The 19,891-nt window shown below is 54.8% G+C and overlaps 1 protein-coding gene across 5 annotated transcripts in view; it reads left to right on the forward strand.

Annotated features, from left to right (window-relative positions):
- The window catches only part of Sp1 (transcription factor Sp8), a 67,171-nt gene that overhangs the window by 30,598 nt on the left and 16,682 nt on the right, over nt 1-19,891 (forward strand). Inside the window, exon 1 of one of the 5 annotated variants that reach the window (XM_076909334.1) lies at nt 13,842-13,952. The exons of 3 other annotated variants lie outside the window; for them this stretch is intronic. In XM_076909334.1, the coding sequence (XP_076765449.1) occupies nt 13,842-13,952 (111 nt within the window). Of the gene's footprint in view, nt 1-13,841; nt 13,953-18,956; nt 19,140-19,891 lie in introns of those variants that run through there. One more of the 5 variants, XM_076909335.1, reaches the window with a different exon arrangement.

Below are 19,891 nucleotides of genomic sequence, written 5' to 3' on the forward strand. Positions count from 1 at the left end.
ACGCCGAGGAATCGAGCGGAGAATGAATGGACTCGGTAACGTTATACGTGGACCGGTAATTATGATTCCTCTAATCACCGACAATTACCGCAGTTACCGGCCTCACGGCGTTATCTCGACCGGTCCATCTCCGGCTTTGCCTCGGTCGCCTCGCTCGGTGAAGGAAGAGGAACGGGGGAACGGGTGAAAAACGAAGAGAACGTCGGTACAGTTCGCTTACTGGAATCAATCATCGGGACGTGAGAGGCAGGGGAGGGTGGAGGGGGGTAGGAATTTCTTGAAAAATCGCATTTGTTATTCGTTACGATCGCCGACGATTAATAACGATCGCGCACTTTGTTGCCATTTGTACCGGATCCGCCGCTTTCTTGGAACAAGAACCGACGTTTCTATTTAACTCGCGCTGCCTCGTGTAAACGAAATTGCTACGCGCGGGCATTGCCGGATAAATCGGCGAACGGCGGTTTAAAGAAGAACGAGGGAGAAATGGGCGATTCGACGAATTCCCTTTTCTCATTTCCGTGGCCGGTAATTAGTCAGGAACCGAGTAGGTCGGAGAGGAAACGAACCTCCCCACTGACACCAAGTTTGTTACTGGACGATAATGAAAATTATCGTATAAAAAAGAAGAAAGGAAAACCCTCGCGTCTCTGATAATTTATCGTTTAATCAGATGCAATATCCTGCTCTAATAACTCGACGCGTACGTCATCGTTCCAATAAATCGTTCTCGCGTAAAAAATCGCCTCTCGATCGACCGATTATTCTCGCGCCTCGGAACGTTTCTACTGGAAATAACGCGATTTCAATTGGTGTACGATAGCCCCGGGGCTTTTGCCCACGACCACCGTGGGCTATCCATAATCCCGTGACGCGATCGTTCCCATAGAAAAGCGGTCGGTCGATCGGAAACGTTCCTGTCGTCGAACGTTTGCTGGCAGTCCCGTGACACAGACGATTTTCAGTGTTCCCCGATCGCTGCGTATCAACCAGAGAGAGGGCCTCTCTCTCTCCTTCTCTCTCTCTCTCTCTCTTCTGGAGGTATTTATAAATAGGCCGATCGAGGATCGAGGAAACAATAGAGGGTGTCCGACAGTGGGAGACTCGATGGCACGTTAATTAGACGCGCTGTCAAAATTGTTATATTTTCGCCAGTCATTGTGGCTCACGCAGCAGCGTTACATCGGTCGAAGAGATATCAGATCGCCACGCTCCGATGTCGGCTATGTAATTCGCTCGGGCGTGCAGGCCCGTCTGGTTTCGAGCAAGAAGAAGGACGCGTAGGGCTGCAGGGCCGCGGGAGGGGATATTCAAATGCCGGCACTCTTGTATGGAAATACGCGAGATGTAAAGATGACGGTAAGATACGCGAGTCCCGTCGCGGAGATATTACCAGCTGCTAACGCGTCGACTAAATCACCGACCATAATACGACACCCGGCAGAGTTTGCCACTTTCGAGACGCCTCGCCGGCCACTTAACCTCGCGCTCGTGTCTATTAATTCTTCTAATAGTCGTCGACGGTGCGAACGCGCGTACGCGGACGAAAATCGCTCGCCGGTTCGTTAAGGTCGCCTCGTTACCGTCCTCGTTTACAGCTTTCGAGAGGTTCGATTGGCACGATGCCACGCAATTTTTTCACCCTTCACCCTCTCTTCTCTGCCCTGACCGTCGTCGATCGAAACGCGCTCGTAACGAGACACCGTGCTGATTATAAAACCGTCGCACAATACGCTGCTGATGAACCCGCTTTCTCTGCGGCCCGTTCCACGGGAACACCCTTGCGCCTACCCCCACGTTCGACGCGCGAGTTATTTCCGTTGGCCCCCTTTTCCTTGCCACGTCGCGCGTCGGGACACCGTGCCTCTCTACGTACATACGTATATAGATGTCGCCGCTGATGACAGAGCGTAGCCAATAATTATTGCAGTGCGCGAAACGCGATTACAGGGCAGCCGGTCGACCGCTCGTACCGAGGAGAGTGCCCTGGTCCAGCCTGGCGCTATGCTGCGACGGCGGCGGCGGCGGTTACGACTCGTTCACCGACATCGAGGTGCGTTCCAGCGTCGCGGACGCTAGATAAAATCCGATCCACCTACATACGCGCGAGTCTATCGAGGAAAACCCCGCGAAATCGCCCACGCGCACCGTCAATTGCGCGTCGATGTCGATGTTTATGCATCGATATATCTTTTACCCGTCTCGACATCCTCGGTTACCCTACAGCGCGTCGTCTCTACTTTCGCTTTTCCTTGCCCCGCGTCGTAAATTTTCCACTCGTATAAAACGTTTCCAATAGTCCGTCCAAGGATGCGTGCCTCTTTTCCCCTAGCCGCGCGCGTAAGCGCGCTCTGCGCGTCGAATCGAGTTAACTTGTCGTTCCACGTCGATTTAACACCAGCCACAGAATTCACGTATCGCGGATCGCCTTTCCTTTTCACTGCTCTTTCGACGAACGAGGCTAACCGCCCGACGATTCGTTCGAAATCTCCAAACAGCTGAAATATCGTTCATCCCTGCCCGCGCACGGTACACTCGGCGTCTAACACGATAATTATCGCGCGCGTACCGCGATCGACAGGATAATTAACAGGGCACACAGTATAAATTCTGTAATGAGAGCAAACATCAATATTTATTACACGCCGGCCTCAATTTCCCACAATGTTATAACGAACACGATCAAGATACGTCCGATAACCGACTTCTCCACTTCGTACCATTGCGCATAATTACGCTGTTACTCACCGACCATAAAATCCCGATCATATGATCGCGCTACGGACATCCGTTGGTTATTTTCTTTCCTCTTTTTTCCCGTCGCAACCATCCCCCTCCCCCGCGATCCGCGCTCTTTCTCCCGCCGCGGAGGCGCGAGATCTTCCTCCGTACCGGGAAACCAACGGACGAAGCGTGTACGCGCAAGGTGTTGCGAGAGATCACCAATCTTCCGCACCTTTCTCCATTGTCTCTACCTGGATCTTTAACCCCGGTAATGTACAGCCGATTTTTGCGCCGCGTCTCGTTGCGGACGAAACGCTTCCTGCGATCTAGCGCGAGTCGTTCGCCCCGTTGGCATTTCTCCGCTTGGAAGCGAGCGATGCTGAACAGAGAAAAAAGGAAAGCGATCAGTGGTAGAGTCGGCGATAAACGAAAGCGACCTCCGCTTGGTCGTCGAACGACACGGTATTCGCGTTCCTATCGCCGTGTCAGCCGACGCAGGCTTCATATTCCCGTCGGACACGGCAGACACCTCGGCTAATTGTATAAATTATGTATGCGGCTTGGACCTTTCCTGGCTCGTGTCGAGAAAACGGCGTGCCCGGCGTTCGCCTCGTCGTCGGTGGTATTCTCGGTGACCGTGAACGACCCGGCGGACGTTCGACGAGAGCCTAGGGGGAACGAAAGAAGAAAGGGGATGATGTTGCGCGTGGGGTACCGATTTACGAGCTCGAGCATCCGCTGCGCGCGTGCATCATTGAGATTAACAGACGTCCGGCTCCGTCACCCTCTCTCTCTCTCTCTCTCTCTCTCTACTCGAATCGTTTCCCGATTTTCCGAAAACGACGCGAGAAGCTGTGCCTTCTGAACCGTTTACAGATCGCTTATCTCGATCGATCGACGAGATACGGGTTAAACGATCAGGTAATAAATCGTAATATATCAAGGCGGATCGAGAATTATGAAATTAATTAGATCTTGTCAATGGTTCTGTCGTCAGAAAAAACTGCCGGCTGTCGACTGATTAATTTAGATACGATATTTATCAAATTTTCCGCGGAACGTCCAGGCGGCGAGCGATTTGATCGATCGGGAAAAACTAGCGCGCGATAGAGAAGAGAAAAGAAAAAGGATAGCAATCGTACGGGTTCTCCATCGCTCCGTACAAAGGAATCGAAACGCTATCGGGGATATGTATACCTACCGCGGATGTTAATAACCAGCCGATAGAATCGCATGCACGCGTGTGCTCGTTGAAATTCACGATGCGAAATAACGCGCTCGGCCACAACGAGGGAAATTTATCCTCGAATTACCAGCAGCGAATCTATTGACGGGCCGTGAACGGCGATCGTGCAGGAACGCCGCCGAGGCCTCCGGGACAAAACGTGTACCACCCTGGCTAGCGAAGTGGATGATTTATCATGGGACCGCGTGTGGCGGGAAAATGATACAAAATGACGCGGCCAATCGGTTGCTCCGTCTTGCTCTCGATCGGATCTTTTTTTTTCTTCCCCCCTCTCTCTCCCTCTCTCTTCTCCGTGCCCAAGAACGATCGATTATCGACGCGTGACGCATATCTACGCGGAGTATCCGCTCGACCGCGGCGATACACAATGTGCAATTTCACGTTGACGCGTCCTCGATAACTCGTAAAATAATGTTAAGAGCATCTCTCGATCCCCGTGGAGGTTCGCGTTTCGCGATATCGTTCTGATAAGGCTATCGCGGGTCTATTTCGAGCGGGTGTAGAAAAAGTTCGCGAACGCTCGCGACGGCGCGAAATCCAGCAACGAGCCGTGATAAATCTCGCGACGCGATCGCGAATGAATTTAAATCGCGAGTATTCGTATGCGCATTGTTAAACGGGCCCTGATAGTCTGGCGAAAGGTAGTACGATCTTGGATCACGTTACCCGGCCTCGCCAGCCGAACCCCTGGTTATTATCGAGATGACAAATAAAGCATTTTATACGCGGCCGATAATTCATTCGGGGCCACGGCCGTGGAATGTAGCGAGATGTTAAATCGATAAAGTGTTTCGCGGCGAGGCAAAGGAACGAGTGAAAACCACCACGAGGTGGAAGGGCAGAGGGGCTAAGAATTATGAGAGTTATTACGGGGCTCGTCGAACGACGTTACTACTTGTCCGATCCACCGTTTACCCACGCCGGATCTCGCGCTCCTTTTTTCGATTCCCGAGGAAACGGCTCGACCGTTCTTTTCTCTTTTTTTTTCTCTTCCTCTTACCTCGCCTCCTTTTACCTCGCTCGCAAAGAACGCGTTAAGCTAAGGACGTATCCCCGCGCATTCGCGAAATACGGTAATCCGTAACCGACGGCAGGTGGTTTCGTGGAAATCGGCATGAAATATCCGGCGCGCGCGTGTGTCGTACGCGCATTTACCTGTACAGCGTCGGACATGCGAGGAAGGGATCGCGGATCGGCGAACGAGGGGAGATTTACGGATCGCGTTTATGCAAACAATAATGCGGGTTGCTCGTATAACCGTCCCGAACGAAGGAGCGTTGGTATTCGAGTCTGAGCCCGGCAAAGGATATCGACGTACAAGAATTGGTGCTGTTAAAGCTCGAACGTCGAGGTTAGGTCGTTCCCTCAATGATTCACCGGATAATGGAGACGAATGCGGCCATAACTCCTCGTCTCCGCGCGGCGTGTGTACCGAAACGCCAGCGTTGCCCCTTGCCTATTGGCCTGGTATCGTTCATCGCGCTCGTCTCGCGAACCCCCTTTTCTCCGCTTCTTTCTCGTTATTTCGCGTCCGTGTCTCGCGTCGAGTTCGCGCGCGGACGCGATCGCGAATATGGGCACGCGCGAGCTCGACGACACCTTTCTATTTCGGAAGCGAGCGCGAAGTGGACGAAGTGGCGAACGGATGAAATCGGAGCCGCCGTGGAGACCGTGGAGCACGCTGAATAATCGTCCGGCTCTTGGCACGAGCGATGATGTTTAATAGGAGCGGAGCGGAGCCGTGTGCCGTACAGTGGCGTTCGCCAGTTCGCGCCTACATGCGCACGGTACCATAGTTCGAAGTTTCCCTTTCCACGTGGAACTCGGTAATTACCGCCGCGCGCCACGATGTAATAACGAGTTACGCCCGGGACACCCGCTATTGGGTCGCGAGTAAATACTATAATAACATGACTAATGACGCGTTATGAATTACGAAACGGATAATGATTCAAGTATATATCCATATATATATCTATATATACATACCGCGTTTGCGTCCTATTTTCCTCGCCCCTGTCAGTCCTTCTTTCGCACCCGTTTCCGCGAGGTACCTGTTGCCCGTCGTTATTGGCGTCCATTACGCGAGCGTGGTGTTCGCGTACCCGCGAGAAATCGTCAGAAACGGAGCAGAGGGAGGCAGGTTCGCGGAGAAAAAAAAGTGGAGGGTGCAGGGACCTTGGACGAATCGTTATCGAAGGTCTACCGGAGCGGAGACGAAACGGGGGACGATCGCGTACCGGCCACGTTTACCGGGAGGATAATCGGTTGCAATTTCTTCCCTCTTTGCTTTGGAGCGGTTTCACACCTCGGTCGTTCTTTCTCCTTCCGTTCCGACGTTCCTCTCGGCCGGCCGCAAACCTCATCGAGCCGCGCGCGGCTTCGAGGTAAAAGGTTAACTTGATAACCACGCGGTAACCGCGGCCTAACCGCTGGCAAGCCTGGTCGGGACCCAGTGCGCGCTGCACCAAGTCCGACGCGAGCCGACACGTACCGGCAACTACCGTAACAGCCCTCCGTAAGCTTCGTCCTGTCTTCCCTTCGCTACTTAGAGCCCGTGATTGCGGTCGCAAAGAGAGTTACCATGCCACTTTAAACGGCTGCGTACTCGATCCTCGCCGCGTGTAATCGCCGCGCGGTCCACGTCCGCGTTGAACAGAGGCCGCGACGACGGCGACGACGGCGGCAGCGGCGCGAGGTGTATCGCTCGCTCGAGATCGAAAGTACGCCGCGACTTGGACGCGTTCGTTAATCGAATTAGGATTCCAGATGCTATCGACGTTACCGTCTCGAGAGGTGCGAGTCGACCGACGTCACCCCGTCGACCCAGGAACACCGCCGGTTCTCGGTTTCCACTTAGCGCCTACAATGTTCTCGTACATCCTGTTGCATTAGCAACCTATTTGTAAAGATCGAAACCACCCGCGGTCCAACAATACCGCGAAGGTGTGTTCGCCCGGGAGGTGATCTTTCGCAGCGTGCGCCTTCTCAGCGGGCGATCGCTTGTTCCTTTCGTCTCGGTGACTACGCGATACAACGTGCCGTCTTCCTGTTCGCGTGACCTGTTCGAGGGGCCGCTCTCCTCGTCCTTGTAACTTCGCGCCGTTGCGCACCGCGAGGCTACTTGAAAGGAAAACGCTCGCGAAGAGACAGCGGAAGTAATTGCAACCCCTGCGTCGAAAGTCACTCCACTACTCTTCGTATCTCTTCTCCACCCTTCTCCGTACACAGCCGCGCTCCAAGGAGGAGTCCTTGGCAAGAACGGTTGTACGCGGTTACGTGCAGTAATCAATTAATTTACCGCAGTGCAGTACGCAGCCATCCTTCGACTCACCCTCGTTCCACACCGGTCTCGTCGTCTCCGGCTGTTGATTCGCGTTTACTTTGCGAGCGGCCGTCCGTGTAGCCCCGTACTACACCCAGCCGCCTAGCCACGGATATTAGTCGAGATTGAGTCCCGAGACCCGGGACGGATCACGGTGGATCCATTAGCCTTTATACGCGCGTAGATGTTACATCGAGATAACGATGCCGTACCTTCCCGATCGGTCGAGCGTCACGATAATTAGAAAATTAAATTGTCTGCTCGATTCGGGATGCGGGACGCGCCTGCCGATCTCTTCAAAATGAATCCCCTGCTACACCTGCTAATCTATATTTCATCGGGAACCTTGATCGACGGAATTCATCCCTCCTCTCTCGATCTTGTCAACGCGAATCGCGTCCCCGACAGGACGTGCCGAGGCGGCAACTGTGCCAGCTCGGAACAGATTTCTCGGTTCCAGTTTTTTCTCCACGGCGCTATCGCGAAAGGGGGAGAGCCCCCGTAGATTTACTACAAATGCAGAGAGAAAGAGAGAGAGAGAGAGAGAGAGGGACCCGGTCGAAACCGGGGAGGCTTGGCGATATCTTAGCCGGTCCACAGATAGGCTTGGAAGATAACCCGAGGGCTGGTGGGTGGTTGATTTAATGCCAACGAGGCAGCGGCAGCGAACGTAGGGTAAACCTCGGGACGTGGGACGGGGGTGACTCTCCTCCCTCTCTCTCTCTCTCTCCCTCTCTGATATTTTAATACGACGGGGAGCGTGATGCTCGGTCATCCATCTAACGCCGCGAGAGTCGGTGCGTGTGCACGCTCGATTTTGCATACACGGAAATCACGATGCGCTCACGGTGCTAACGCGCCGTGGCTCGACGCTCGAACCGAGCCTCGTTCTGTAACAGGAAGGAAGACAGTTTGTTACTATTATCTTCGTTTCTGTTCCACAGTACAGCTTAAGTAATCGCGCTACTCGATGGGAACAGGAGATTCTAAATAAACGAACACGAATTTCGCTCTCGCTTGATTTACGCGACACTGAGATCTCTTACACGAGCGTTCGAGCGTGGTTTTTCGCGTCGAACGTACGCATCGGCGAGATCGAGGGACCGTGCGAACGAGATAAACCGGCAGGGTAGATGGCTGTAGACAGCGTCTAGGCAGAAGGGCATTTTTTTCCTCGATTAGGTTCCCACATATTACCACGCCACCCCCGCGACGTCGACGTCTTGGTTGGTACATCCGTGTGCAAGGTTCGCTCGCGCTGGCTTAAGCAACGTTCCGACGTTGTTTTTTGTGTCTGGCGGGCCCTTCGCTGGCCAGGTCCAGGGTCCGCCACGATTTAGTGGCCCTAATTGCAGGGTTCAGCTATTTAATTACCGGGTTCGGGGCCCCGCCGCGGCCGTCCCTGGCCCCCTACACGCCCGGTCAAAATGCGAGTACATTCATACGCAAGCACACGTAGCTGCGTTTTGGCCGGGTGCAACCCGAAAACCCGCGCGATTCTTTCTTCTAACGCGGGGCCAGACTCGCGACAATTACCGCGAGAATGGGAATCCAACTTTTCCCTTCCACGCTGGACCTCTCGACGCGACCGCTCGGTCGAACACGCGTAATCGTGCTCACTGCTGACCAGCCACCATTTTACTTTACGTCTACGTGTACGTATCGCCTCGCGATGCCCCACTCGCCTCGCGAGTCTTCCTACCGCGAAGCGTGCATCACCTTTCCTGGAGCCTCGGCCCATCTTCTCGCGAGTCTCATCGCTGTACGAACGTCGGAGAGCCCGCGCCATTTTGGTGCACGGCCTTGAACCAACGGAGAAACGAGCCCGTTGCAATGATATTTCTGCGGCAATTTCGCCGGAGAAAATAAAGAGGAGTGGCGGGACAGTAAAATCGTGTAAATGGGTCTTGATTTCCCACTGACCCCGGAATCTTTCAATCCTCCCTAATAACAGGCTACAAATCGGCAAGAAACATAGGGCACCGGTCAGCTCTCTGCACGGGGCTACCAAATGATTGATAAGTCCATAAAGTATCCGGGGCCGCGTCCTGGCTCTCCCGTGGTTTCCGTCCGGTGTTGTCGATGGCGGCGAAGCTGTCGATGCCCAGGGAACGTGCACAGGGTTAAGGACGTGCGTGCCACGGGTTTTTTGGCCGCGGGTGACGCGGTGACGAGATGATGACCGACCCCGAAGTTGGAATCATCGTGATTACCCCGCCCGCGTAACCCGTAATGCGGACCCGAACCACCGGAGCAACTGCCACCGTGCCATGTACTCGTCCTCCTCTCTTTCTCCTTCTTTTCCTTCGTTTTTTTTTTTTTTTTTTTACCTTTTTTTCCCTTCCTCGTTCCTTTCCGTCTTCCTTGATCGTTGCCATTCGACCGCGAACCATGCCTATTTCCGATGTGCCCGCTAATTTATATTATTAACCCGACAGCAACTGATCACCTTCATTTCTCACCGCGAGCCACGCATGCCGGGGCATGCCGGATTATTCGCGATCCCTCTAGATAAGAACCGAGCAACTCTTTCGCCCGCCGCGAACGAATTAATTGGAACGCGGCCCCGTGCGTCGCGACCATTGCGTCCTTTTTACGAACGACGCCACGTTCTACGTTCGCCAGCGACCACTCGTACTCTCCCCCTGTCTCCGGCTTTTTTTCCAAGCTTCCCGGCAAAACGAATGTTTCCCCTTCCGGGCGGCGAGATGAAGGGGCTCGACGCGTCCCGGAAGCACGGTTACGCGTAAATTTCGCCGGGGCCGGTTCGCTTACGCGTGGATCGAATAAAATCGGCGGATCTCCTCGGGGAGATCTCGCAGGGTGCGCCACAGGACGGAGCGAGGCGAAAGGGGAGAGAGTTTGGTCCACGAGAGTTGGACACTCAGCGAGTCGATTAACCGGCGCGCAGCAACGAAAGCCATTCCCGCCCTTGAGAACGCGCGCGAGAGTTTTAATTGTAGGCCGCGGCCACCGTAGGGGGAGGCTATTATTCTTTCTCTCGTCGGTAACGCGCACGGTCCCGAACGCCGCCGCCCGGATTCGCTTCCCTCCGAGAGAACTCGAAGAAAAGAGAAGAGAGACGAGAAAGGGAGAAAGACATAATAACAGAGCGCTGGCCCGCTCGCGCTCGAAAAGAACGGCCATCCGTTCGTTTCGTCCGTCCGTCTGTCCATCCGTCTGGCAGTTTCATATCCGAGAGGAACGCACGAGTCTCCACCGGCACAATTTTTCATCGTGCATCCCATGCGCGTTACAGCGCCGATACGCCTCCTCTTCCCGTCTACCTCGTGCCCTCCGCGATCCCTCATTCATCATCCCTTAACGCGATCGGCGTTTTACTCCGTTTCGGAAAAAGCTCGTCGGCGCCACCTGGCGCTGGATCCTCGATAGATCGACCAAGGGGCTCGAGTCGAGCAAGCTTCACGCGAACCCTCTCTCGATCGATCGCACCCTTAATTAGACCGACGTAACTCATCGGTTAATCGGGTTTAACCGGGTTTAGAACATTGAAAACGCTTTCATTCGATCGTTTCCTCCCGCTGCTGAGCCGCGAATGTCTCCGATGCGGAAATATAGAATTACTCGAGGAACGAGGGGCGTCGGTGGTATACTTTGCGACGTCCCGGTGGCTCTGAAAAGGAACGTGAGGGTGGCAGATCGTGCGCAGGGTGGGCGCAAAATAAAAGTCCGACGATCGCCTTGAACTATCCCGCTCGGGGAGACGGAAGACTTTGTCGGCAGGGTAGCCTCGGTGTCAGCGAAGCAATCCTTTGGGTCCTTCCTCAACATTCTGCTGAGTGGTGAATGGAGATCACACGCGGTTCCCACTGTATCGAGTTACACGGGCGAAGGGAGACGCGGACCTCGAGGAAGGAGCAAGAAGCACTTTGGCATTATGCGTCCGAGGGAGAATACGAATCCATTCACCGGCAATCATCCGTTCACCCAAGCGTTCTCTTCTTGCTCCTCGTCTCGTTCATTCAGCTCCTCTCGTCGTCTGTTTAAACCGAGCCCGGGTAATTCGCGCCGAAACGGGGAATACGGTCGAGTTCTCCGGGGGCAGAGAAAGAGGAATGCTCGATCGAGCCGGATAATCGCGAACGATCGATCGAGTGTGGGTACCAGCCGCGAGTAGAAAGTCGAGTCGAGGATCGCAGGCTAAATGTCGCATTATAATAATACACGTATAGTCGTCGTAGACCTATCCAGCGAACTATCAATCGGCATTCCTCGAGCGTGTCCCTCGCGGAGAGTGTTTTCTCGCGTCGTGAGAGACGCGGAGTGGCATTGAGGAGGCATCGAGCGGGCATCGTGAACGAGATCGAAGGATAGAAAGGAACTTAATTGGATTACGTAAAAATAAGTCGAGTACGGGAGGGAGGGGGGGGGGGGCGGAACGAGCGCGTTCATGGGACGACGATAAATCGTTGGCGAGTACGCGATATCATTAGCGTGTACGATAATAGACTCGGAGATCCCCCGGGCTACGATCGTTTTAAATGTACTGGGTAGGCCAGCGCGGATCGAACGTTGAAAAAGCGGCGCGCATCGACGCGGCGTACGTAAGTTACAAGCGTTACGGATAGATAGAGGCGCAACTATCCTGCTATTACGCTAACGCTGCGAGTTACTTTATCGCATTAATCTCGCGTACGTGCCCGCGTAGCTACGTTCTCTCCCTCCCCCAAAACCTTTCTCACCTGGTTTTTAATCGAACCAATAACTCAACGGGGGCCGGACTTATCGGGGGAGGGGGGGGGGGGGCGCCGGTTGTTTGACTTGTACAACCGATAACCGGCCATTTTCTAAACGCATCAAATTGGATTAACCGCCGCGGTCGACACACGCGGCGACAAACGCGGCCGACCGACTCGATAATTGAATTTTAATTGCCAGCTTTCGGCCAGTGAGTAATCGTGCCCCGCGAACAGGATACGCTTAACGCGTGCTTCCTACCCTTAAACAGACGATACCTCATTAACGAGATTGCCGCAATTACTTTCAGCCGCGCCGGCCTATTCAAGGAATTCCATTAACGCGCGAGCGCGCGAGGAATTTGCTGGATAAAACGGGCAACCCCGTCGTTGCTGCGTACCGTCGTCCTCGTCCCTGGAAGATTACCATTCGCTCCGTAAAATCGAAAAACCTGTTCCCCGGCTGCGCTCCCCGTAACGATATACTAATGTCTGGGACCTAGTCGTCGTCGTCGTCGTCGTTATCTGCCCATTCGCCTCCCACACGCGTGACCCCAAACGTGTATATCGGCGCGAGTCGAGTAACGGCAACAAGAAGAAGAAGAAGAAGAAGAGGAAAGGTATCGGCAAAAAGGGCGGACGAGGGTGGCGGTGAACGGCAACAACGAGGTAAAAGCGTAAATCGGAGAGGAGAGAGAAAAAGGCGAGCGGTAGAAACGAGTCGAAGAAGCTGAAACCGAAGGAGTAAGAAACAGAGGAAGCAGAGGACGAAGAGGAGGAAGAGGAAGAAGACGAAGAAGACGAAGAAGAAGAAGAAGATAAAGCGGCGGTCGCGGCGGTGAACCACGTGATCGCAGCGCGTTTTAATTGGTCGGGAGTGTGGTCTGCGGCGCGATGGAGGGAGGACAAGACAGACAGGGAGAGAAAAAGAGGGAAAGGCGTCGAGGGGGAAGGAAGGGCGGTGGGGGAGGTGGGGGACGGCAGCGAGGGTTCGTTAGGGTTGCCACGAGCATTAGACAATCGCGAGGTTGTACGAGGAGGACCGTTGCGAGGGCGGTCGCTGGTTCTGCCCCACCACAGTAACACCTTCCAGGATGGATACACACACTTGTGGAGTTCCTGCGGGACGCGGCCCGGCCACTGGCGGTCGACGCACGCACTCGCGTATCCGGACACCTATGTGCTAAAAGACGAATCGTGCCGGCAGAGAAGAAGACCCCGGGAAGGGAAAGGAACGGTAAACAGAGAAAGAGAAAAGAAGGATCCGCCTCCGTAGACTCCGACTCCTCTCCTACGTGGGGGACGAAAAAGCTCAGTTATAATTGTTGCACGCCGCGAGCTGCACCTCCAGTCCCTTCGTCTAATTGTAACCCTCCTTCCGCGTCGCGACGGACGCGCGACCACGCTCCTCGAGCACACGGCCGAGAGAAGTCCTGCGTCCTCGACCGACCTCCGCCGATCTGCCTCCTGTGGCGAACAGCTACAGAAATTACTGTGATTACCCAGGATATACGAGGGGCTACGCGGCGCAGCAACCTTCGAACGGACTACCGATGCCGAGGAGCGCCGCTGCCGCACGATCGACACGCCGCCGACACCAGATTCCCTCGATGCCGCCGCCGCTGCCGCTCTTCCTCCTACGATCTAGAACGGAAGCCACCACCTCGCCTCTTTTCGACCATGCCCGTTCTTCATCCTCGCGCTCCACGTTCTAAATGTCGCGTCCTCGCGACACCGCCGATGGATTAAGAGGGACGACAGCCCGGTGTAACTCGCAGTGCGCAACTATTTCGCGTTCGCCCACGAACATTCGCCCTCGTCGAGACGTAGATCGAACGTGCCCGCAAACATGAACTGCGCGTATCAATATCCGCATCCGGCTCATCCGCAAAACGTGATGACCATACCGCCGACGGCTGGCCAGCAACCCCAACATTCCACGGATACGGAGTACTTGGAGGTAAAATTTCTCGATAATCATAGAGTGTTTCCCGCGAGATCGTAAGCGCATCGAACCGTCCTGTTGGACTGGCAACGATATTTGACAGAATCTATCAACAGCATCTGCTCCCTTCTGCGACGACATCCTGGGCGGTCCAGGAACACCCTCCTGTTAATTGTTCATCTCCCGGTGGCGAAAGAGGCCAATGCGAGGCCCGCGCACCCCCGATTCTCCTTAACGCGTTGCCAATTCATCAGCTCTCGTTCGGAATTGAATTTGCACGATTGCCAATCGTATCTCGCAATCGAATTTGACAAAGGTTCGATCCGCCGCGTAGCGGATTTGGGGTCCGTCCGTGTGCGTTCGGACGGCGGAGGTAGAGGCGATCGTGCGGAGCGCGTTCGCGCCTCGCGCGACCCGATACGTGCGCTCCGAAGCGCTCATTAACGCGCGCGAAATGACGTTTCACGGCAATAATAAATCGGAGTCGATCGGCTCGCGTGAAAGGTTGCGGAAAAAACGTCGACTTTCACGAGAGGCCAAGACGGAGCGGCGCGAGGAGCGAGAAAGAGCGACGTAGCTGGGGGATATTAATATAAGGGCTCGATACGTAATTATAGTGATTACCGTATTGCCAGGGGGCGGACGAGGGCGTCCCTCAGTTTGCACGTCATTTTGCAATCTCAACTTCCAGCGAACATGCGCGCGAATTTGTCGGCGGTCCTTCGTCAGGCTAATTGTTTCCCCCTTTTTGCGCTAATTCTTCACGCTCGCTTCGTTCCTTTTGTTCGCGGGAGAGCCGCCTGTCCCGGAAGTAAACCGCGCGCGCCACCCCGCGCTTTTAAACGACCGTCGCCGTTTATTTTCGACGGATTCGACGGACGGTCCGTCTCGCACGAACCGTATCTCCACTTGTCTCGGGCACGGTGCGTCGCACAGATCGTTATACGCAGTTACAATACCATTCTTGGGAACGGTGTATAATTATTATTGTCTCTCGTCTCTCCCTCGTCGTCTTGGAATTAGACGCTCGGTTACGATATTTACCCGACCACTCGAGATCTCGATCTGTCGCTCGCTCGCGGACGTTTATTACCGTATCGGTTTCGTAGACCGTAGCGTGACAACGCTCTCCGTTTGTTGCGTCGAAAGAGACGGCAGTTCTCTCTTCTCTGTTTGCGGATTGCGCGCCGACAGAAAACCGAGCCGCGCGTGAATTACGGAGGATCGCCGTCTCTCCTCCCCCCCGTGGAACACCCCATAAATTTAGTCGAGAGCGTCTCTCTATTCCGGACCACGATGTAGACGGAACCGCGAGTTGTGTACGCCAGCCACGGCCCGGGCAGCGAGTCCGTAAATCAGTCCTAGACAAGTTTCTCCTCGCCTTGTTTCACGGCGAAACGTGCTGCTCGACCTTAAAAGCCTCAAAGAGATGCTCGGAGCGCCTCCTTCTTTCCCAGCGGCGTCCGTTCCTAGGAGACGAATCGCCGCGACTCGAACCGAGCCCGGGTAATATTTATTTGACCGTGCCCCAGCTGTATCGCTATAATTCTTTCCGACAATTGGGAACACCGCGAGCGACCGCGGGACCACGCGCGGCATATATTCCCGCGCGTCGAGAATAAACTCGAACGATGAACCTTATCGAGGACACCGGAACGGACGATCCGCGATAACGAAGCGATTTGCTTGCCCCCGGTCGCGGTTCGTCGAAAGCGTCGAACGCGTCGAGAGGCGAGAGCGCGCAACGAGGATCGCGTGCAACGAGCCAGAGAGGATCGCCAAGCTTGTAACGTTCGAAGAATGTTTGCACGTTATCAGCTCTCCTCCATTACTCGTACTTCACGCGAGTGTTTGATTTATGGGACGAGCATTCGAACCAGTTGACACCGCGGACGCTGGTGTTAAAATACTGCTTTTTAACCACGCTCTCGTTCCGCCAGCTATAGCCACGCGCGCTATCGCGCGTTTCAACCGGCGCGTTGAATATTTCCAGAGACACGTCGCGACCACTTGGCAACTTGTGATTACCGCGCGGTTCTTCAACGACTGTCCCGTCCCGTCGAACGGAATAAATCGTTCGCGCGAAACGTAACGGCCGTTCCGTCTCATCAAATCCGCTAGCGATAGACCAAACAGATACCGGGTCGTAGCAGTTATTAAACTGGGAACACCTTGCCGGGCAGCCGACTGGTGTGCCCCGTTGCTTACACAACGACGCTTGGCCGAGGCGCTACGGTCCCCGGTCTGGTCTTGGTGAATCTTCATTTTCGACGGTCCCAGCCGCTATATGCGAAGCTGGTTCCTTGGTAATTATTAGTCCATCAGCATCTCCCGATGGCCACATGGCCGTATAAGAGGCAAAAGCTGAGCTGGTCCCAACGCGGACCATCTTAGCATCGCGAGGCCGCCCTGTCATTATCCGCCCCCGTCAGGCCCGTGGGCCCCATTTCCCTTTCAACCCCGTTCACCTCGTCTCTGCCAATCAGCGATCCGTCATTTCGTTGCCTCGATATCGCTCGATCGTTGCCGAGAAAATCAATCGTCGATCGTTGATCAACTTTTCCCCGTCCCGCCTCTTCGCTTCTCTCCCCCTGTCTCGTCCTCTCTCGCTCTCTCGCTCGCCTCGTCCGATGCACGGAGTCCCTCTCTTCCTCGCACGATCGTCCGTCGTGCGTGATTCGACTCGTGTTGTTCGCTCGCTAATAAATAACAAGGCTCGTTTTTATCCAGAAAATCTAAAAAAAAAAAACGTCGATGTTCGAACGAAGAGGGCGGGGGAATAGGGGGGAGTTGGCATCGATCAACCGGCAGAGAAAACAGTACCGACACCCCACGATGAGATCCTCGCACCCCTCATTTACACGATCCAATGCCGTTTGCTCTTTGAAAGGACGTCAACGCCCGATCCCGCTCCATTCCGGTACCATTGTGAAACATCCCTTTTCTCACTTCTCATAACAGTCGCCGTTATCCTCGGAGCTCGAGGTCGGGTGGAATCGCACCTTTTGTGGCTCGATCGCACGCGATCTACGCATCATCGTCCCCACGAGGAGTCGCGGAGGGGATGGCCGCCGATAAATGCCTCGCTGTTCCGCGAAATATTTGTCCGTCGATTAGGACCCGTATCGATCTCAGTCAGCCTCGCGCCAAGCGACTGCTCGCCTCCTCGTGGCTCGTGTGTAATCGACGCGCGAAAGACGCGGGCCCCGTGGATCGTCGAAACGTTCGCGTCTCGAACGAAAATGTTCGAACGTTAACAAAATCGACGCGGCTGATGAGACGTAACGCGCAAATTGACCGTGGAAATCTCGAGCACGACTCGAGGAGACGGCCTACCCGTTCCAGCGACCAGCGACGTAGAAGCGGGTTATGAATGGGCCGCGATTAGACGGTCGCCTCGCCGCGGTGGCGCCTCGATCTTCTTCCATTATGGAAAATTAGGACCTAATGCGACCTCGACGCGTTTGTTTCTAAGCCGGGTCCACTGGCGCGGACGCTTAACCCTAGACACACGGCGCATCCAGGCCCTGTATCGTATCAATCTGCGTTCTGCATAACGAGCCGACCGGTTGGTTAAAAAAAAAAAAGGTGATTGAGTACGCCAGTGAGATACGGCGGTCGTAATAGACCTACGCGTTTGCTGAAATTTCGCTCGGTACGGGCGTCCGTGAGGTAGGCGGCTCGGTACGGTCGAGTCGATAGCATTTGAAATTCAAACTCCTCGATTAAAATCACATTAGACGGTTGTAAGACGGTATAGCCGCGCGGTCTTCTTGCGATCCAGCTCGTACAACATCATAATGCTTCGGATCCAACGTTGCCCGACGTTGCAAATGTCGTGGTAGATTAAACGATGATTTATTTCACGCGGTAAGAAGCGAAATCGGTGCTCGCGAGCAAAGTGGAATAGGACGCGGCAGTGCTCGAACCGGACGTTCATATTCTCCTGCTGACCGCGAGCGAAGTCGCACGCTCGAGACGCGAAAGGTAGCGGGTTTTTAATTCCTCCTGTCGATCGTTGAACGTGAAACGAACGCGGGAGGTCGAACGAGGGTGTACTCGAGTCCCCGATGGATCGAGGGATCCGGGGTACGCGCGGATTCGATTTGTATATCAATTACGCGGCCGATGGTCGATGAACTTTGCTCGTTTCGTCGGTATCGGATAGTGGCATGTCGGTATTTAAATACCAGCGGCGTGCATACCGTTACGTCAAACAACGGGGCTGAAGTTAATGCGACAACTTTGGGTCACGTAAGCCTCCGGTTCGAGCCAGGCGGGAGAGGAAGGACAAAACGTGGAAGGTCCGCCGGTGGATGGAGAGGCGAAGCGTCGAGAGGGCACCACCAAAGTCGTCGTACGCGTGCCTCCTCTTCGCGGCGGCGCTGTGCGCGCGCATTTCACGGTTAAATTATCAAGGGGAGGGTTGCCGGTCCGCGTCGGCAGCGGCGGCGGCGGCGGTGGTGGCGAGAGCAAGATGGAACGACGGTAGAAGGAAAGGAAGGAGGATATAGAATAAGAGGGTTTCGCGTGAGAGAGAGAGAGAGAGAGAGAAAGAGAGGCAGAGAGTGGGAGGGAAAGCTAGTGGGGATAAATAAAGTAAAGAGGAAACGGGCACGGCACGGAGGCGGTCAGGGGCGGCAACTGGTTCTCCCTTGGTTCCGCCCAACAGGCTCTGCCCCTTTTTTGCCCGGGGGCCGAAGTCCTGCTCGCTTCCCTACTACCATTCCCCTGTCTGGTCGGGGCAAAGCCGATCGGATTGCCGGCAGTCTGTCACGGGGCGAAGAACGGGAACCACGTTAACCGGTTTCCCCGACGCACCGCAACGTTCCCGAGCGGCACTCGCTTTTTTACACGAGCCGACGGCCGTCGAGTCGCACCACGTATTTCTTTCTTCACCACCTACGATCACGACGAACGATTATTATCCGAGAGTTTTACGAGTAACCCGCTGGTGAACGCAAGTGAAGTGTGCACGGGACAAAGAGAGAGGGAGAGAGAGAGAGAGAGGGAGAGAGAGACTTGATCGATCCCGGCCGTGACGCGTCGAGGGCACCGCGGCACGCACGGATCGTGATTCCTCGGGATTCGTGACCGAAGAGACGCATCGGCGAGATGCTCACCGACATGACTCCGGCTGCGGCTGGTCAACTTTACCCGCAGCTACAGTCGATCGCCAAATCTCCGGTACACGGGCATGTGGTGAGTCTCCAAGCTGTTTCGATCCCAGTTTTAATAGCCAGAGATTAGCGCGGTCTCTATTTCGACTGGTGGGAATAAAAGCGTCGGATTAGAAGTTAACTAATGGCCGGATTTGTTCCGCGATCGTGCCCTTTAAAGCCTAGGCCCGCCGTCGGAGGCAAGGGTAGCTGTCAACCTCTGATCTCCCCGAGGCAAGGTCGATTACCCAGCCTCCTTCCAGATAGGGATCTTAATCCGTCCAGGTAGACCACGAATATCGTCGATCTCCTGGATCAGGTGCTACTGTTCCTCTTGTCACCTTCGTCGGGAGGAGAGCCTTCGACAGGCTGCGCGATAAAATCGTAGATCTTGTCGATCGATTATTGCCAAATTAACCGCTGTGCGCGATTCTCACGGAAAATTCTCTGCTGGAGACGATCGCGCGTGGTTTTCGATGTTCAGGCATTCGTTCTCTCCTCTTTCGTCGAAACGATCGACGACGGAAGAGACGAGGAACGCGCGTTGGTCGCGCAGATGCGGACCCCGTTTCCGCATTCCGCATTGTCGTTTCGACGCGGCTAGCAACCCCTCTCGCCACCGTTGACATTGTCCGAGGTGTGCGAGGACCCTCGAGGACTACCTGAGCCGAAGCATTATCAGCTTCCGCCGTCTCTGTAATTCGACGGATCATCCCGGATGATCTATCCTGTTTTGACAGAAGCCCCGGTCCTCGTAGCGAGGGACCGTCCTCGACGATGTAACGCGCCACGGCT

The sequence above is a fragment of the Xylocopa sonorina genome, chromosome 1 (assembly GCF_050948175.1).
Source record: "Xylocopa sonorina isolate GNS202 chromosome 1, iyXylSono1_principal, whole genome shotgun sequence".
Lineage (NCBI taxonomy): Eukaryota > Metazoa > Arthropoda > Insecta > Hymenoptera > Apidae > Xylocopa > Xylocopa sonorina.